This window comes from Muscardinus avellanarius (assembly GCF_963383645.1).
Source record: "Muscardinus avellanarius genome assembly, chromosome: 1".
NCBI lineage: Eukaryota > Metazoa > Chordata > Mammalia > Rodentia > Gliridae > Muscardinus > Muscardinus avellanarius.
In genome coordinates, this window is record NC_137786.1 from 104,176,013 (window position 1) to 104,193,003 (window position 16,991).

The following is a 16,991-nucleotide window of genomic DNA, read 5'->3' on the forward strand; positions in this document are numbered from 1 at the left end:
GGCTGACCATGAACCTGTGATCCTCCTGTCTCAGCCTCCCAAGTACTAGTATTACAAGTGTACACCACCATGCCTGACTTAGACATAACTTATTTATTAACTTTATTTCTTCTCTTTTCATTTAGGATGAGGATTTTGTAGGTCGGGATGATTTTGATGATGCTGACCAGCTAAGGATAGGCAATGATGGGATATTCATGTTAACTTTCTTCAGTAAGTATATACACACAGCAAAGTCACTTCTTACAAGCCAGAGTGCTTTGGATTAATCTGTGGAAAAATATAGTTATGGGGTAATGCATGAGCTGAAACTCATCTTCCAGATCTACAGGGCCCCTTAACATTTTTCTTACTTATACCTAACCTGTAGAGTAGGAAGTAAATGCCCATTGTCTGGCGAATTTTGCTTTACCAGCTTCTGTGTTTTGATAGATGAAAGTCAGCCTGATTCCCCCCCCCCCTTTTTTTTTTTTGCATCTGTCTTTTCATCCATCTTACTTAGAAGTGAGCAACTGTTTTGTTCCATTCAAACCATAAAGAAGGCTGGGGTAGTGGTGCATGCCTTTAATCCCAGTACTTGGGAGACTGAGACCGAAGGATCACAGGTTTAAAGCCATTCTCAGCAACTTGATGCTGTATGTAACTTAGCAAGACCCTGTTCCCAAATAAAAAATAAAATAGGGCTGTGAATGTAGCTCGGAGTAGAATGTCCCTGGGTTCAGTCCCCAGCAAAAACAAAACAAACATGTAAAGTTTTGCATTTTATTGATGTTATATAAAGTGTCAGAATTCACAGAGCAGGAGGATGAATAACTTGAATCAGATTATTTGAGAGCATCCATTTAATGGCCAAGGTATTTATTTTATCTGCTGAAGTATATAACACACCGGAGAGTGTGGGTCATAAGTATACAGTTTTGTGAATGTTAGTGTTTTTGACAGTGAAGTATAAAATGTGATATTCAGAGAGTATGTTTTTGTTGTGTTAGGGAAAGACAGAAGGATGAGTATATTTTGGGGAAGCAGGTTGTGAAGGGCAGACTGCCTTTTATTCCTTAGAAAAGCCATTTAAGCAGCGGCAGGTGTAAAGTACACTCCTGTTCCTTGTCTAACAAGACACCTCTGACATGTTTTTTTCCTCCTCTGCCTTTACAGTGGCATTCCTCTTCAATTGGATTGGGTTTTTCCTGTCTTTTTGCCTGACCACCTCAGCTGCAGGAAGGTATGGGGCCATCTCCGGATTTGGTCTCTCTCTAATTAAGTGGATCCTGATTGTCAGGGTAAGTTGAACAAAAGGAAAGATAGATTCTGCAGAGAGATAATTAGAATGATTTTGAGTATTTGATTTTTCATTTTCATTTTGGAGTTGCTGTAACATTTAAAATATTTGGAGCCAGGTGTGGTGGTACATGCCTGTAATCCCAGTACGTGGGAGGCTGAGAGGAGTATTGCAGGTTCGAGGACACCATAGCAAGTAGTGATACTCTCATCAACCTAGCGGGACTCTGTTTCCACATAAGAGATAAAATTGGGCTAGGGGGTGTAGGTCAAAGGTAGAATGCCTCTGGGTTCCTAGTACCACCAAAATAAAAATAAAAATAAAAATTATTTTTTGATGTCTTTGTTCTATTTCATGATGAAGTTGAACCCAGTTCAGTTGCAAGTGGCTCTTGCATACAAATTTTATAGTCAAATCTAATGAATATTGGTTTATCCTACAGGCTATTCACCAACTACTTTCTTTACTCATTTTTCATGGTTCTTGGAGATTAAACACCTGGCATGTGAGGGCAAGTACTCTACCACTGAGTTTTATTCCCAGACTTTTTTTCTTTGAGTGAAGGTGTTGCTAAGTTGGCAAGTCTGACCTCAAAATTGAAATCTTCCTGCTTCAACCTTCCGAGTAGCTGGGATTTCAGATGTAAACCACCACACTCACCTATATAGTAAGGTTCCTAAGAGCTATGTTACAATAAGATTTTGAAGCAGAGCACAGTGGCGCATACCTGTAACTTAATATTTGGGAGGCCAAGACAAGAGGATTGCAGGTTTTAAGCCAGCCTCAGCAAATTGTCAAAACTCTCATCAACCTAGTGAGGTCCTATTTAAAAATAAAAAATAACTGTATTTCAGAGTCAAGAAGCCCCTGGATTCAACCTCCCGTACCACCATGTATAGAATCCCCCTGAGTTCAATCCCTAGCACCCCCCTAAAAAGGGTTAGAAAATCAGAAAAACAATGGGGAAAGTTACTTCTCATGAAAACAAGTCCTGACATGGAGGTTAGTTTAATCAATAGAGTTCATCAGCATCATCAGGGAGAGCTGGTATTTCAGCATATTGCTACCATTCCTACTCTCCTTAAATATAAAGATGGAGCCAGGCGTGGTGGTGCACACGTGTAATCCCAGCCTTTGGGGGGCTGAGACAGGAGGATCTCGGTTTGAAGACAGCCTCAGCTACTACTTAATGAGGTCCTTTGCAACTCAGTAAGACCCTGTTTCAAAATAAAGAATAAAAAATAGGGCTGGGGGTGTAGCTCAGAGATAGAATGCCCCTGAAATTCCATCTCCAGTACTGAAAAAAAGAAAAAAGAACAAAAGATGGCAGTTTCATATATCACACCGAAACACAGCAGTGTGCAACAGAAAAAAAGAAACCACAGACATCCCTTGACTTATGATGGGATGCATCCTGATAAAATCATTGTAAGTAAAAAATGGATTTCATACACCTACCAAATATCATAGCTTAGCATTAGAGAGATTGTAGTGTCCCCGTTGTTTCCCCCTCTTGATTGCCTGATCAAACTGGGAACTGTAATTCACTGCAGTTTTAAGAGCAAAGACGCCTTGTCAGAGGCTTTGAATTTCCATTTGCCAGAATGACTCCCTGTTCTCCTTCCAAAATATTTCCTGGAAAAGTTGTGGGATTACAATGCTGGATACAGTAAAGCTTCCCTTGAAGGAAAGACTAGAGGTGTAGGAACATTAGAAAGGAGGCCGTGATATCAACCAAATAGTTGCCTCTGGTCCCAAATAAACCAAGTGAAATGTCATTGAAACATATTTCTAGAAGGGCAAATACTATTGGGGTGGGTGTTCTAAAAAACAGATTTTGTATATTTTAAAAGCAAGGAGCCCATAAAGCTGAAATTTATCTTATTTGCTTATTTTTATTTTTAAATTATTATTATTATTATTATTATTATTATTATTATTATTATTAATTTACTTTTGGTGGTACTGGGATGGAACCCCAGCAATTTTCTACCTCAGGGATACACTCCTAGACCTATTTTATATTTAATTGGAAACTGGGTTTCACTAAGTTGCTGAGAGCCTCATCTAAGTAGCTGTAGCTGAGGCTGGCTTCGAACCTGCACAATCCTCCTGTCTCAGCCTCCCAAGTACTGGGATTATAAGCATGCACCACCATGCCTGGCAAAATTTATCATATTTATATTTAAAAATTGCTTCTCCATGAAAGGAAATAGATTTGCATTTGCCATAAACAGTTCAAATCAGCAATATTTGAAACACATTAACTTGTTTGTTTGTTTTTTTAAGTTCGGTTTTTGGGGGTTTTTTTGGTACTGGGGATGGAACCCGGGGGCATTCTACCTTCGAGAGACACCCCCAGCCCTATTTCTTATTCTTTATTTTGAAATAGGGTCTCACTGAGTTGCAAAGGGCCTCACTAAGTAGTTGAGGCTGTCCACGAACCGCTATTCTCCTGTCTCAGCATCCCAAATGCTGGGATTACAAGTGTGCGCCACCACACCTGGCTTACATTAACTTGTATTTTAAAAATTATTTTAAGGAGCCGGACAAGGTGGTGTACATACTTAATCCTAGCACTTGGAAGGCTGAGACAGGAGGATTGCAGGTTTGAGGCCAGCTTCAGCAACCTTAATAAGACCTTGTTTCAAATAAATAAAAAGGTCTGGGGATGTAGCTTAATGGTAGAATGTTTCTGGTTCAGTCCCTAGTACCAATAGAAAAAAAATTACTGTAAGGGCTAAACAACAGCAATGATATAGCAAGTAAAAGCCATATATTTTTTGTGCCCTTAATATGTAAAATTATGTTTGTTAAGGTATCTTTTTTTTTCTTTCAGTTTTCCACCTATTTCCCTGGATACTTTGATGGTCAGTATTGGCTCTGGTGGGTGTTCCTGGTTTTAGGTAAGTGCTTTTAATATAAGAAAAGGTTATGTTAAATTTTTACAATTAAAATTGCTTTTAGTAAGCTGGGCATTACACTTGTAATCTCAGTATTTGAAAGGATGAAAAGAGGATTGCAGGTTTGAGGACAGCCTCAGCAACCTTGAGATTCTCAGCAACATAGTGAGATCCTGTTTCAAAACAAAAATAAATAAATAAAAATTGGTCTGGGGGGTGTAGCTCAGAGGTAGAATATCCCTGGGTTCTATCCCCAGTACCACAAAAAAATTTTTGCTTTTAGTAGACCCTCATCTCACTTTGTGTATAGTAATATACTATACTAATGATGAATTAAAGTATAATTTTTAAAGTATTTTTTCTTAAAGATTAGGCTGTTATCACCATCAGACTAATAATATGCATGTTAATAAAGTCTATATCAAAGTTGTTTTTCCTAACCCATTTACATACATGCTTCTCTTCCATGTGATAACTAGACAGTCTATAGAATTTTTTCCCCCCTTGTGCATTATTGTCACAAAACATTCACAAACTCAACCCCAAATTACTTAAAAGCATACTATTGCCAGTTGAACTAACTCATGAATATATGTGGCCCATCTTTGGTTAGATCTGTCAGTAGGCAACAGAAAATATAAAGCCTTGTTCAACATAAACTCTGAAAGAACCATTATTTTTTTTACTATTGATAAGAATACAACTTACTTTATACTGGGGAGGAGACTTTTTTTTTTTTTTTAATAGTTCAGAGTATCTGTCTTTAGGTTATATTTTTTGACTCTAACCTCTAATCCTAGTGCTTGAGAGGTTGAGACAAGAGGATTATTCATGGTCAGGCTTAGCTACTTAGTGAGGCCCTCTGCAATTTAGCAAGACTGTTGATAATAAAAAAAGATAGGGCTCAGAGTAGAACTTAGAGGAAGAATGCCCCTGGGTTCAATACCCAGTACCACAAAAAATAAGTAAATAAAAATAAAGATGATGTAATTGCCTTCTACTATATCTGTGACATAATTTTTTTCTACCTCCTGGTTTGGACTCTGTTGGTGGTGTGCTGATAATGGGTTGCATGCCCATGCTCAGTAGGTGCTTAATAGATTCAGGACCTGCTTTGCTTAGGCTGATAGAATCAAGCATTGCTAGCCCTAATTTTACTTAGAAAATACAAGTCATCCTCTGCCCTTCGCATGTAATAGCATCATCTACTCTGTTGGTCATTGAAATTTCAAATGAAGGAATAGTGTTTTTTCCACTCTATTTTTAAGAAATTTAATAATGAAAGTAACCAATAGGACAGTCACTCTTGGTTTGCTTATTCTCTAAACTGTACTTTTAGGAGAAAGGCTGACCACCTCATTTCCCCAGAGCCTAAAGTTAATTCATGAATGAACCTAAGAATTATTAAGCATGTTTTCAGACTGTTTACAGCATGAATTTTATTTATTTACTTGTACTGGGTATTGAACCCCGGGGCATTCTACCTCTAATCTATACCTCCAGCCCTTTTTACTTTGAAATGAAACAGGATCTTGCTAAATTTCTGAGGCTGGCCTTGAACCTGAGATCCTTTGTCTCAGCCTCCCAAGTACAGGCATTATAATCATGCCTCACCATCCTCCAGCCCCAGCCCTTTTTTGGGGGAGAGGGGTGCTGGAAATTAAACACAGGGACATTCTACCTCCAAGCTACACTCACAGCCTAATTTTTATTCTTTATTTTTAATCCAGGGGCATTCTATCCCTGAGCTACATTCCAGCTATTTTTTTTTTTTTTTTTTTTTAATTTGGAAACAGGGTCTCAATGAATTGCCTCACTAAGAGGGCCTCACTGAATTGCTGAGGCTGACCATGAGCATGCAATTCTCTGGTCTTAGCTTCCCACGTACTGAGATTATAAGTGTGTGCCCACCACTCCCTTTTTTCCCTAATTTTGAGACTGGATCTTGCTAAGTTGTGTAGGCTGACCTGAAATTTGTGATCTTTCAGCCTCACAATCCTGATTTGCTGAGATTACAAGTTTAAACCACCAGGCCTGGCAGTTTTAGGTTTTTTTTTTTTAATTTGTTTTTAAATTAGTTGTCAATATTTAGAAATTAAATCATTCACATAAAGCACCTGACTTTAAAAAAAAATTGGGGGGGGGGTAGGAGGGGCATTCTGTCTTATAAGTACATCCCCAGCCCTTTTTATTTTGAAACAGGGTCTCATTAAGTTGCCGAAGCTGGCTTCAAACCTATTTTCCTGTCTCAGTCTCCCTGAGATTACAGGTGTGTACCACCTTGCCTGGCTTGCTTTTTCTTTGTTTCTTTGGGGGTTTTTGTTTTGTTTTGTTTTTTGGGGCAGTGGGGATGGAACCTAGGAGCATTCTACCTCCAAGCTACACCCCCCAGCCTGATTTTTTATTCTTTATTTCGAAACAGGGTCTCATTGAGTTGCAAAGGGCTTCACTAAATAGCTGAGGCTGTCCTCGAATCCAGATCCTCCTGTCTCAGCTTCCTAAATTCTGGGATTACAAGCGTGCACTACCATGCCTGGCTTCCTTTTATTTTTAAAATTGTTTTACAAGCAACTGATTAAATTGAAAAATAAAATTTGTAGCTCAAATTATCCTTTTTTTGTACTGGGATTGAACCCAGCCAGGGACATTTTACCTCTGAACTACATCCCCAGCCCTTATTTTATTTTTTATTTCGAAACTGGGTCTTACTAAGTTGCTTGAGAGTTTTTATTACATTGTTGAGTCTCTCCTCAAACTTGTGGTCCTTCTTTATCAGTCTCCCAAGTACTAGGTTTACAGATAAGCACCATCATACCTAGCTCTAATTATCCTTTATATAGCGCCAGTGTGTTTAGTTTAAATTTAAGTTAAAGTTAGTATGTGCTAGTGTATGGGTATTTTTTTCCAAAGTGTGTCCCCTCCCTCCCTCCCTCCCTCCCTCCCTCCCTCCCTCCCTCCCTCTCTCTCTCTCGCGCGCACACACACACACACACACACACACACACACACACACTTTTTTAGTACTGGGAATTGAACCCAGAGCCTTCTATCTTAAGCTACACTCCTGGCCCCATATTTTTTCTTTGTTTTGAAACAAGGTCTCACCAAGTGACTGAGGGCCTCACTAAGTAGCAGAGGTTGGCCACAAACCTGCAATCCTCCTGTCTCAGCTTCCCAGTTATTGGGATTACAAGCATGCACCAACATGCCCGGCATCATATATATTTTTTAAACCCTTGTGGAAATTAGCTAATTTAGGGCTGAAGATGTAGCTTAGTGGTAAAGTGCTTGGCTAGTATGCACAAGGCCCTGGTTTCAATTTCTAGTTCAGAGAGAGAGAGAGAGAGAGAGAAGGAAATTAAATGGATATAAAGAAACGAAGAATATAAAGAGAAAATAATCTGAAATAAGTAATTCAGATATACATAATGAGAAAAATGATACTGAAAGAATATGTGACTTAAAAATCAATACAGCATCTTTTTGAGGTTAAAGAATATGTGACTTAAAAACCAGCCAGACATAGTGGCACACACCTGTAATCTCAGTATTTGGGAGACTGACAGGAGGATCACAGGTTCATAGATAACCTCAGCAACATAGTAAGACTCTTAACCTAGTGAGACCCTGTTTCAAAACAAAAATTAAACGAGGGGGGCAATTGGGGGTAGAGCTCAGAGGTAGAATGGCTCTGGGTTCAGTCCCCAGTACCAAAAAGAAAAATGCAATGCCCTTTTTGTTTACAGTCTCCATATTGGGTAGGTTTTGGGTCTCGTCTCTTCTCCTCTCCTCTCCTCTCCTCTCCTCTCCTCTCCTCTCATTTTCTTTCTTTCTTTCTTCCTTCCTTCCTTTCTTTCTTTCTTTCTTTCTTTCTTTCTTTCTTTCTTTCTTTCTTTCTTTCTTTCTTTCTTGTAACTGGTTTAACATCATTTGAAAAGTTTTTTTAGTGTCTTTCTCTAAATGAGAATCCTCTGGTGCATCAAAATCACCTACTGAGCTGGTCACTGGCGTATGCTTATAATCCCAGCATTTGGGAGGCTGAGACAGGAGAATCGCCATTGGAGGACAGCCTCAGCTACTTAGTGAGGCCCTTTGCAACTCATTGAACTCATTGGGACTCTGTTTCAAAATAAAGAATAAAAAATAAGGCTGGAGGTGTAGCTTGGAGGTAGAATGCCCCTGGGTTCTATCCCCAGTACTGAAAAAAAAAAAAAAAAAAAAAAAAAACCTACTGGTGACTTTGGCTTCTCAAGGGATTGTTTGACAGGTTTGACAGGTTCAGACTTCCCTTCCTGAGGCAAACTTATTTTCCTCAAAGACCGACACAGAGGGGTAATCTTGCTGCTGTCTATGCTGTGGCCGACAAACCCTTGAGCCCTGATGTAGACGTGATGCTCTGTTTTAAGAGGCATCCTCTGACCCAGCATTTGAGGGGTGACCCCTGTTACATAGTTTTGTTCTGGTGCCAAATACAATGGTGTTTACCAAGGTCAGCAGTGAAAACTCTTGGTTATTACCAAAAACATTTCTTCTGTCTGAGTATAAAGAGTTTTCCACCACTGAGTATATTTTAAAATGTATTCAAAAGTAGAGAAACAGTTACTTGGGGCAGGTGGGGCTGGGGAGGAGAAACAGGTGAATGGGGAGTGATTCCTAATTGGCACAGGGTTTTGGGGGAGTGGTGGATATGTTCTAAAGTTAAATTATGGTTATGTGAGTATAAATTTACTAGAGCCCAGCTTATTGTAGACAGTGAATGTTGTGGTATGTAAATTATGACTCAGTAAAGGTATTTAAAAATGTGCTTAAGATTCAGGGCCATCTGAAGAGTTAGGAGTGTGTGGTCTGTATTGGAAGGGACACATCACTTCCCACAGACCATTTCAGGAGGTGTAAACTTGTGTGAGTGTATAGATTCTGATACTCACACAAAATGATCCTTAATAAGAGTAGAGAGATATTTCAGAATGAGAAATACTCTAATAAGTGAGGGGATCCTGACATCTAGTGGACGGTGTTATGTACTGTTGACAATAAAACTTAAGAAAAATTAAGAGTATTTTTTACTTGAGAAAAATAGTTTTTCTCTCCCTCTTTTGGAGTTAATTATCTTGGATTGATTTTTTTTTTTTTACATGCTACTCAATGAAGTCTCCAAATGAAAACGTTTGACCTCATTTATTTTCTTTTTAGACCAGTTAGATTCTGTATATGCAAAATTTTGAAACTTGGTTCTTGAGATTATGCCTTCTCATTGAGCAGTGAATAATTTGGTGTGAAAAACCTGTGGAGATTCTGGAGGAAAATATTCACGTTTAGTCTTTAGCAAAAAGAAGTATTGCTCTCATGTGGGATATTTTGGGGGAGGGGACTTAACATGGAAATTATAAATTCATTCTTAACTTTTTTTTCTTAAATCAGGCTTTCTCCTGTTTCTCAGAGGATTTATCAATTATGCAAAAGTTCGGAAGATGCCGGAAACTTTCTCAAATCTCCCCAGGACCAGAGTTCTCTTTATTTATTAAAGGTATTATAAAGGGGGGAGGGAAATGTGTTTTAATTCCAGGATAATCATGATACACTACATATTTTCATCTAGTTTTAGAATAAGAATCTGTGGTAAGGGATTTATAGACAGTAAAGAAGACAGTCCTTTTTGTAGTGTTTGGTTTAGTAGGGGAGGGTCTACAAAAAGCTATTGATAAGAGCAAGTGAGAATAGCTACCATAGGGGGGAAAACTTACCTCACGCCCCCCCATACTGGGGATTAAACTCAGGGGAGATCTACCTCTGAACTACACCCCATGCTACCCCTTTTTTTGCGGTATACGGGGTGGAACCCAGGGGCATTGTACCTCTGAGCTACACCCCCAGCCCTATTTTTTAGTCTTTTTATTTTTGAAACAGGGTCTCACTGAGTTGCGAAGGGTCTCACTAAGTAGCTGAAACTGTCCACAAACCGTGATCTTCCTCTGTCCGCCTCCTGAATGCTGGGATTATAAGTGTGCATCACCACACCCGGCCTCCTATTTTTTGAAACAAGGTCTCACTTAGTTACTGCATACTGTTGTCCTCAAACTTTTGATCATCCTGTCTCAGCCTCCCAAGTGCTGAGATTATAGGCCTTTGTTACTGGTCTTCTCTAATCCTGCAGATCCCCTTAGAGAGACCATAGAGTACTTTAGGAACTCCTTTGGCCTGGTCTACTACTGATAAGCCTACCAAAGCTTCCATCTCTTAAGATTTATCATTGAGTTTTTCCTGGTGCCTTTCTTCCAGTTTACACCCAGATAACAATGTGGTGGTGAGGACAGTCAAACCCAAGGAAGGAAGGAAGGGAGAAAAGGCCTTTTCTCTTACCTAGAACAGGAAAATTAAGCCCTGCAAAGGCTCTCTGATTTGCGTGGTTTTACTCAGAGGCTTACTCTGTCTTACATCAGTAGCTACCTGAAGTAAGAGGTGGAGAACCTTGAAGGAGTGCCAGGCTGAGCAAGCTCTCTGGTGAGGCAGTTCAGGTCCTCTTGGACTTGGCTCTTGGCTTCTTCACTGTTGGGAACTGTGTGGATGACGGATATCCTAGAACACCACAGTAGAGGATGGTTCAGTTGAGGGCCCTGGGCACGATTTAGCAATTGTGATAGTCCTTAAGGGATAGGTAGGATTTCAGCTAGTGGAAATTGGATAGTGCGGTGGGGGTGGGGAAGAATTTCAGAATCACTTGAGGCAGAGTGACGAACAGAAGTAAAGGCAGGGAAGTCAATTCGGGAACATAAAGGAATATCAAGGGCCAAGACTAGAAAACCAGACCTAATCAGCTCATTTGCCCAGGAACCATCAAATTCATAGAACTGTCCTTTAACACAGTTGACACGTTGGCTCAGTGCAAATCTAAGCCCATGTGGACATTAATTTCTTCTCTGCTTGCTGTTGAATGTCCTGGTTTTTGTAGGTAATCATAAGCTAGGAGTGGGGCTCTCAATTTTGAAGATGCATGGTAGTCTCAGGATATGTGCTCCAAGAAAATAATGTATCTACCATATTTAATTTGCCACATAATGAGAGAGCGTTCAAAACTTTTAAGAACTAGAATATAGGTGGTACCTTGAATGCCAACAAAAGTTTTTTAAAAGCCTATAAGGTATGGTAGTACACTCTTGTAATTCCAGTACTTTGGAGGCTTAGATAGAAGGATCACAGATTCAAGACCAGCCTCAGGCAACTTAGCAAAGTTCTCAGCAACTTAGCAGGACTGTTTCAAAATAAAAAATGAAAAGGGCTTGGGTGTACCTCAGAGGTAGAATGTCCCTGGGCTCAATCCCCAGTACCAATTACACAAAAATTTTTTTCAAGCATGATATAATCACAGTAACCTTATTTATAAAATTTTCCTTGTGTTAGATACTGTATTAAGCATTTGGGAGGCTGAGTCAGGAGGATTACAGTTTGAGGACAGCCTCAGCTACTTAGTGGGGCCCTTGGCAACTCAATGAGATTCTGTTTCAAAATAAAGAATAAAAAAAAATAGGTGTAGGCATGTAGCTCAGGAGTAGAATGCCTCTGTTTGTTCCATCCCCTGTACTGCCAAAAATAAATAAATAAATAAAATAAAAATAAAAATTTTTAAAAAAACGTTTAAAAAGGACTGGGCGTGTAGCTCAGAAGCAGAACACCTTTGAGTCAATCTGTAGTACCCCCCCCCCAAAAAAATGATGTATGCAGTAATCCAATCAGAAAAGACTAATAAAAAAATAGGTCTAGGAGTATAGCCCGGAGATGAAAAGCCCCTGGGTCACACCCTGTAAGAATCAAAACAATTTACTATGCCAGTACAGAAATACCTAAAAATATTACATGAAAATTGCATTTAACAAAATGTGTGGAGAGGGCTGGGGAGTGTTTGCCTAGCATGAGCAAGGCCCTGAGTTCATTCTTTAGCAGAAACACTCATACACATACATCCATTGAGAGCATATATTTCAGGCCTGTATAACTTTTCTTAAAATTATTTTGGGGCTACATATGCTTACTATTTTCAGAGAAGCATGCTCAAAAAATATATTAGTTTTTTGTAACTTTTATTTTTTAAAAGTATTTGCAGAATCTCTGAATTTAACTTTGCCATAGTGCATTTAAGTATATCAGGATGTCATTGGGATCCTTGGAAATCTTTTTTGTGTGAAATGTGGCAGAATTATCTGGGTAAATGGTAGCTTCAGGTATATTAGGAAAATTACCTGTGCATTTGAATTCTTCTGTTCCAAGTTTCAGTCATGATTGGCGGAGTTTAGTGTACAATGAAGAATTGTCGCTTCCAGCAGGCATGGTGGCGCATGCTTGTAATCCCAGCATTTGAGAGGCAGAGATAGGAGGATTGCGCAGGTTTGAAGCCAGCCTCAGCTACTTAGCGAGGCCCTTTGCAACCCAGTGAGACCCTGTTTCAAAATAAAGAGTAAAAATATAGGGCTGGGGGTGTAGCCCAGAGGTAGAATGCCCCTGGGTTCCATCCCCAGTACCACTAAAAACAAATGTCACTTCCATTAGAACAGAAGAGACAGACACTTGTCGTCATAGGTCTTTATATATTTATTCTGGGTACTAGGAGTTGAACCCAGTGGAATTCTATCCCCCAGCTATATCCTTAGCCCTTTTTCTTTTCTCTCTCTCTCTTTTTTTTTTTTTTTTTTTTTTGTGTGTGTGTGTGGGGGGGTGGGGGGTACTGGAGATTGAACCCCATTTTGTTTTTTATTTAGAAACAGTCTCACTACATAACTAAGGCTGGCCTCAAACCTGTGATCCTCCTGTCTCAGCCTCCCTAGTGCTGAAATTACAAGTGTGTGCCACCACACCTGACTTTTATTTGTTATTTTGAAATAGGATCTAAGTTGCCGAAGGTCTTGCTAAATTTCTGAGGCTGGCCTTGAAACTTAATCCTCCTATCTCACCTCCCAAGTCACTGGGATTGTAGGTGTACTCCACCATGTCCAGCTCATAGGTGGTGGTCCTCCCCCCAGTTAATTTTATTTAAATACATTTTTAATACTGCATTAATCTCACATTATGAGGTTCAAAGTGATAGTGACAAACATACACACAGCACTGAGTTTGGCGTTGGCAATTTCACATACATATATAGTGTCGATGGGAGTATTTCCTTCATCTAGTCTCTCCTTCCCCTGGAATCCCTCCATCCCAGCACTGGGGTTCGCCTGTAAATCCTTCTTGCATCCTGATTTCTCCCTAGTTTCCACATATGAGAGAAAATATATGACCCTTCACTTTCTGTGACTGGCTAAGTTCACTTAGCATAATATTCTCTAGATCCAAATTACACAAATTTTGTTTTTAATTGCTGAGTAGAATTCCATTGTGTCTATCCTGTAATTTCATAATCCATCTGTTGATGGACACCAAGGCTGCTTTCATAATTTGGCTATTGTGAATTATGCTACTATAAACATTAAGAACTGGAAATTTAATTTTTATTGAATACTATGATGTCAGTATATATAGTAATCTAAAAACTGTTAAAATGCACTTCTCGTGTCTCCAAACATCCTGCTTTTGTGACTACATCCTTCTCTCAGTCAAAATAACACGCTAACTAGAGTTTTAATATTCAATATCCTTCTCTGGCAGATGTTTTCTGGCAAAGGCCTTCCTGCGTTTATGAATTCTCTAGCAAGAAGCAAGAGAACACCTGCAGGAAGTGAATCAAGATGCAGAACACAGTGGAATAATCACCTGCTTTAAAAAAAAAGTACTGTTGAAAAAGATCACTTCTCTCTATTTGTTCTTAGGTGTACAATTTTAATAGTTAATGCAGAATTCTGTAATCATTGAATCATTAGTGGTTAATGTTTGAAAAAGCTCTTGCAATCAAGTCTGTGATGTATTAATAATGCCTTATGTATTGTTTGTAGTTATTTTAAATAGCATGAGCCATGTCCCTGTTGTCAGTAGGGGGCAGTCTTGCTTTATTCATCTTCCATCTCAAAGCAAATTTGGAACTAAAGATTTTAGTATAAGATATGTATAAGGCTGGATATTTTTAAGGGATTTTTCTCAAAAGTTAAAAATTTTGTTATGACTGCATTTCTGCACATAATCCATATTTGCTGTTAAAATTAATCTTAAAATTTATTCAACTGTACTGTGTGTGAACACCTGAAAGCAAAATCACAGTGCAAAAATACATTTAAGGTATGGTCAAAAATAATGTTCTTAAATGGTAAATGAACATTAATTTTTTTATAGTCTATTCAAAATTTTGCAGTACTTTATTGTTCTCTGGTGTATACTTAAGGAATTCTAAAGGCGTTTTCACTGTATAAAGTAGAAAGGACAAAGACAAATGCAGCTCTATTACTAAAATGTAATTCTTGACAGGCTGTATGTTTAGAGTCCCAGAAGAATAGAATAACTAGGAGAAAGAAAGAATTAACTCAGAACTTTTGAGATGATCCCTAACATACTGTACTACTTGCTTTTACAATGTGTTAGCTGAAACCAATGTGTTATAAATGTAGAATGATGTGCTTCATGCCCAAGTGGTAACTCACCTTGGTTTGCTATATTAAAACTGTAAATATAACAGAACATTAATAAATGTCTCTTGTGTAGCACCTTTTATTGCATATTAGTGTTTAATTTTTTGGTTTGCATTTGTTGATTGCTAAAACAATTTTGTAATCTTACAGAATTATTCTATATGTATTAAAAACACCTTGGGTCAATTTTTAGCACAGGACATCCCCTTCTTTGTATTACTAAATTGACTCTGCAAAAGATGGGGATGAAAATAGAAGTTAGAGACCTTAAATCATCCTGGAATCCCAAGTACGCTTCATTCTTTAGACATGTTCCCAGAGAACTTCAGTGTTTTCTGTATGCTGCCTGTATTTGCCCCTTTTCCCAGTTGGACACTGCTAATAGTGTTGTAAGCACTCTGTACCCAGTTGAGGCTAGAGGCCTCATTCCACCTAACCTCTATTCTCATCTTAGTTATATTAAATTATAAGGTATTTGATTTTTTTTTAATTTTCCACATATTCACGTGAAATACAAAGGAAAAAAATGTAACCAAATAGTCAAATTACTGAGCCAGGCATGGTGGTGCACACCTGTGATCCAGTACTTGTGAGGAGGATCACAGGTTCAAGCCAGTGTGAGGTAACTTAGTGAGACTATTTCAAAATAAAAAGGGCTGAGGGTCTAGCCAGAGGTAGAACACCCCTGTGTTTAATCCCCAGTACCACCAAAAAAGAGAAAGAGTCAAAATAATTATACAAACTGGATGGTGGCCTGGTACTTGGGAGGCTGAGGATAGGTGAATCACAGGTTCACAGCCAGTCTCAGCAACTTGCAAGGCCCTCTGCAGTTTGGTGAAACCCGGTTTCAAAGTAAAAAATTAAAAAAAAAAAAAAAAAACAGGGGTATGGCTCAGAGAGAGAATGCCCCTCAACCTAATACCAGTGCCATCAAAAAAAAAAAAAAATACACAAACCAGCACTGGCACAGTATAAGAACTGCCATGAGCATCCACAATGGGCGTAGAAAGTGTGTTTGGGGTGTCAGTATAGAATGCGCAAAAAGGCAGGCTGTTTGAAAGCCAGACAGAAAGATTAAGAGCCTCCAGAACTGACATTCCAGTTATCGTTGTAACCAGGTCGTCGAGTATTGTAATAGTATGGTACATTTAGTACAGTATTATGTTTAAAGTTTTATTTTGCAATAGAGGAGGAGTTTTATGAAACTTTGTCAAGATTTAAAAAGAAATATGAATTTAGATTATTACCTATAAGAGAGTTTGGAAGTTTTCATGTTGTATAATGTTCCAAGTTCCAGGATGAAAAGATCTCTAACTATCTGAATAAATGTAGGCACAAACAGTAGAGAAAACTATTTAAGTTATATTGCAGAACAAATAGGAGAGTCTTAAATCACATTTAACTCAAACATCATAGGCCAGCTTTATGTTTATTCTTTAGGTCTTGTGCCTTACTTGGTTTTGTACACTTAATGAACTGAAATATTTGGAATTCCTATTTGTACATATTTGGTGGTCCATAAGACTGTCAAATATAAACCTACTGTTTGATATGCTTTGAAACAAGCAAGAGGATGATTTTTCTTTACTCATTTAAATATTCTTTAAAATCTTTGAGATTCATAAAGTTGGTACCATATGCTATTTAGATTCCTTGCTATTCAGGTGAAAATATTTATGCTACACTCTTGCTTCTTAATTTTTTCTAATTTTCTTTTCCATAGGTTCAGTGGGGGTATTTTTGGTTATCTCCTTGTTATTGAAACAGTCTCTCACCGGCATGGTGACACAGGTTTACAATCCCAGTTACTTGGAAGACTGAAACAGGAGATTAGCAGTCAGCCTAAGCTACTTAGTGAGAGCCTCAGCTACTTAGGCCCTGTTTCAAAATAAAAAGGTAAAATAGGGATAGGGTATAGCTCAAGGTAGAACACCCCCTAGGGTTCAATCCCCAGTACTGCAAAAAAGAAACAAATTCCCACCTTATTGTACAGTATGACCTTGAACTTCTGTGCTCAAGGGATCTTTCTGCCTTAGCTTCCTGACCAGCTGGGACTACAGACATGTACCACAGAGCCTGGCATGGTTCATTCTTAAATATAATCCTTTTGAGCCAGGCGTGGTGGCGCATGATTATAATCCCAGCATTTGGGAGGCTGAGACAGAATGGTTACGGTTCACAGACAGCCTCGGCTACTTAGTGAGGTCCTTTGCAACTTAGTGAGACTCTGTTTCAAAATAAGGAACAAAAATAGGGCTGGGG

The 16,991-nt window shown here is 38.7% G+C and overlaps 1 protein-coding gene across 1 annotated transcript in view; it reads left to right on the top strand.

Moving 5' to 3' along the window:
• Nucleotides 1-9,707, top strand: part of NDFIP1 (Nedd4 family interacting protein 1) — a gene marked incomplete at both ends in the record, with an annotated part of 41,114 nt that extends 31,407 nt beyond the window's left edge. The window contains 4 exons of the mRNA XM_080695286.1: nucleotides 126-213; nucleotides 1,156-1,280; nucleotides 4,119-4,185; nucleotides 9,604-9,707. Of these exons, the coding sequence (XP_080551412.1) occupies nucleotides 126-213; nucleotides 1,156-1,280; nucleotides 4,119-4,185; nucleotides 9,604-9,707 (384 nt within the window). The remainder of the gene's footprint in view (nucleotides 1-125; nucleotides 214-1,155; nucleotides 1,281-4,118; nucleotides 4,186-9,603) is intronic.
• Nucleotides 9,708-16,991: the final 7,284 nt, after the last annotated feature.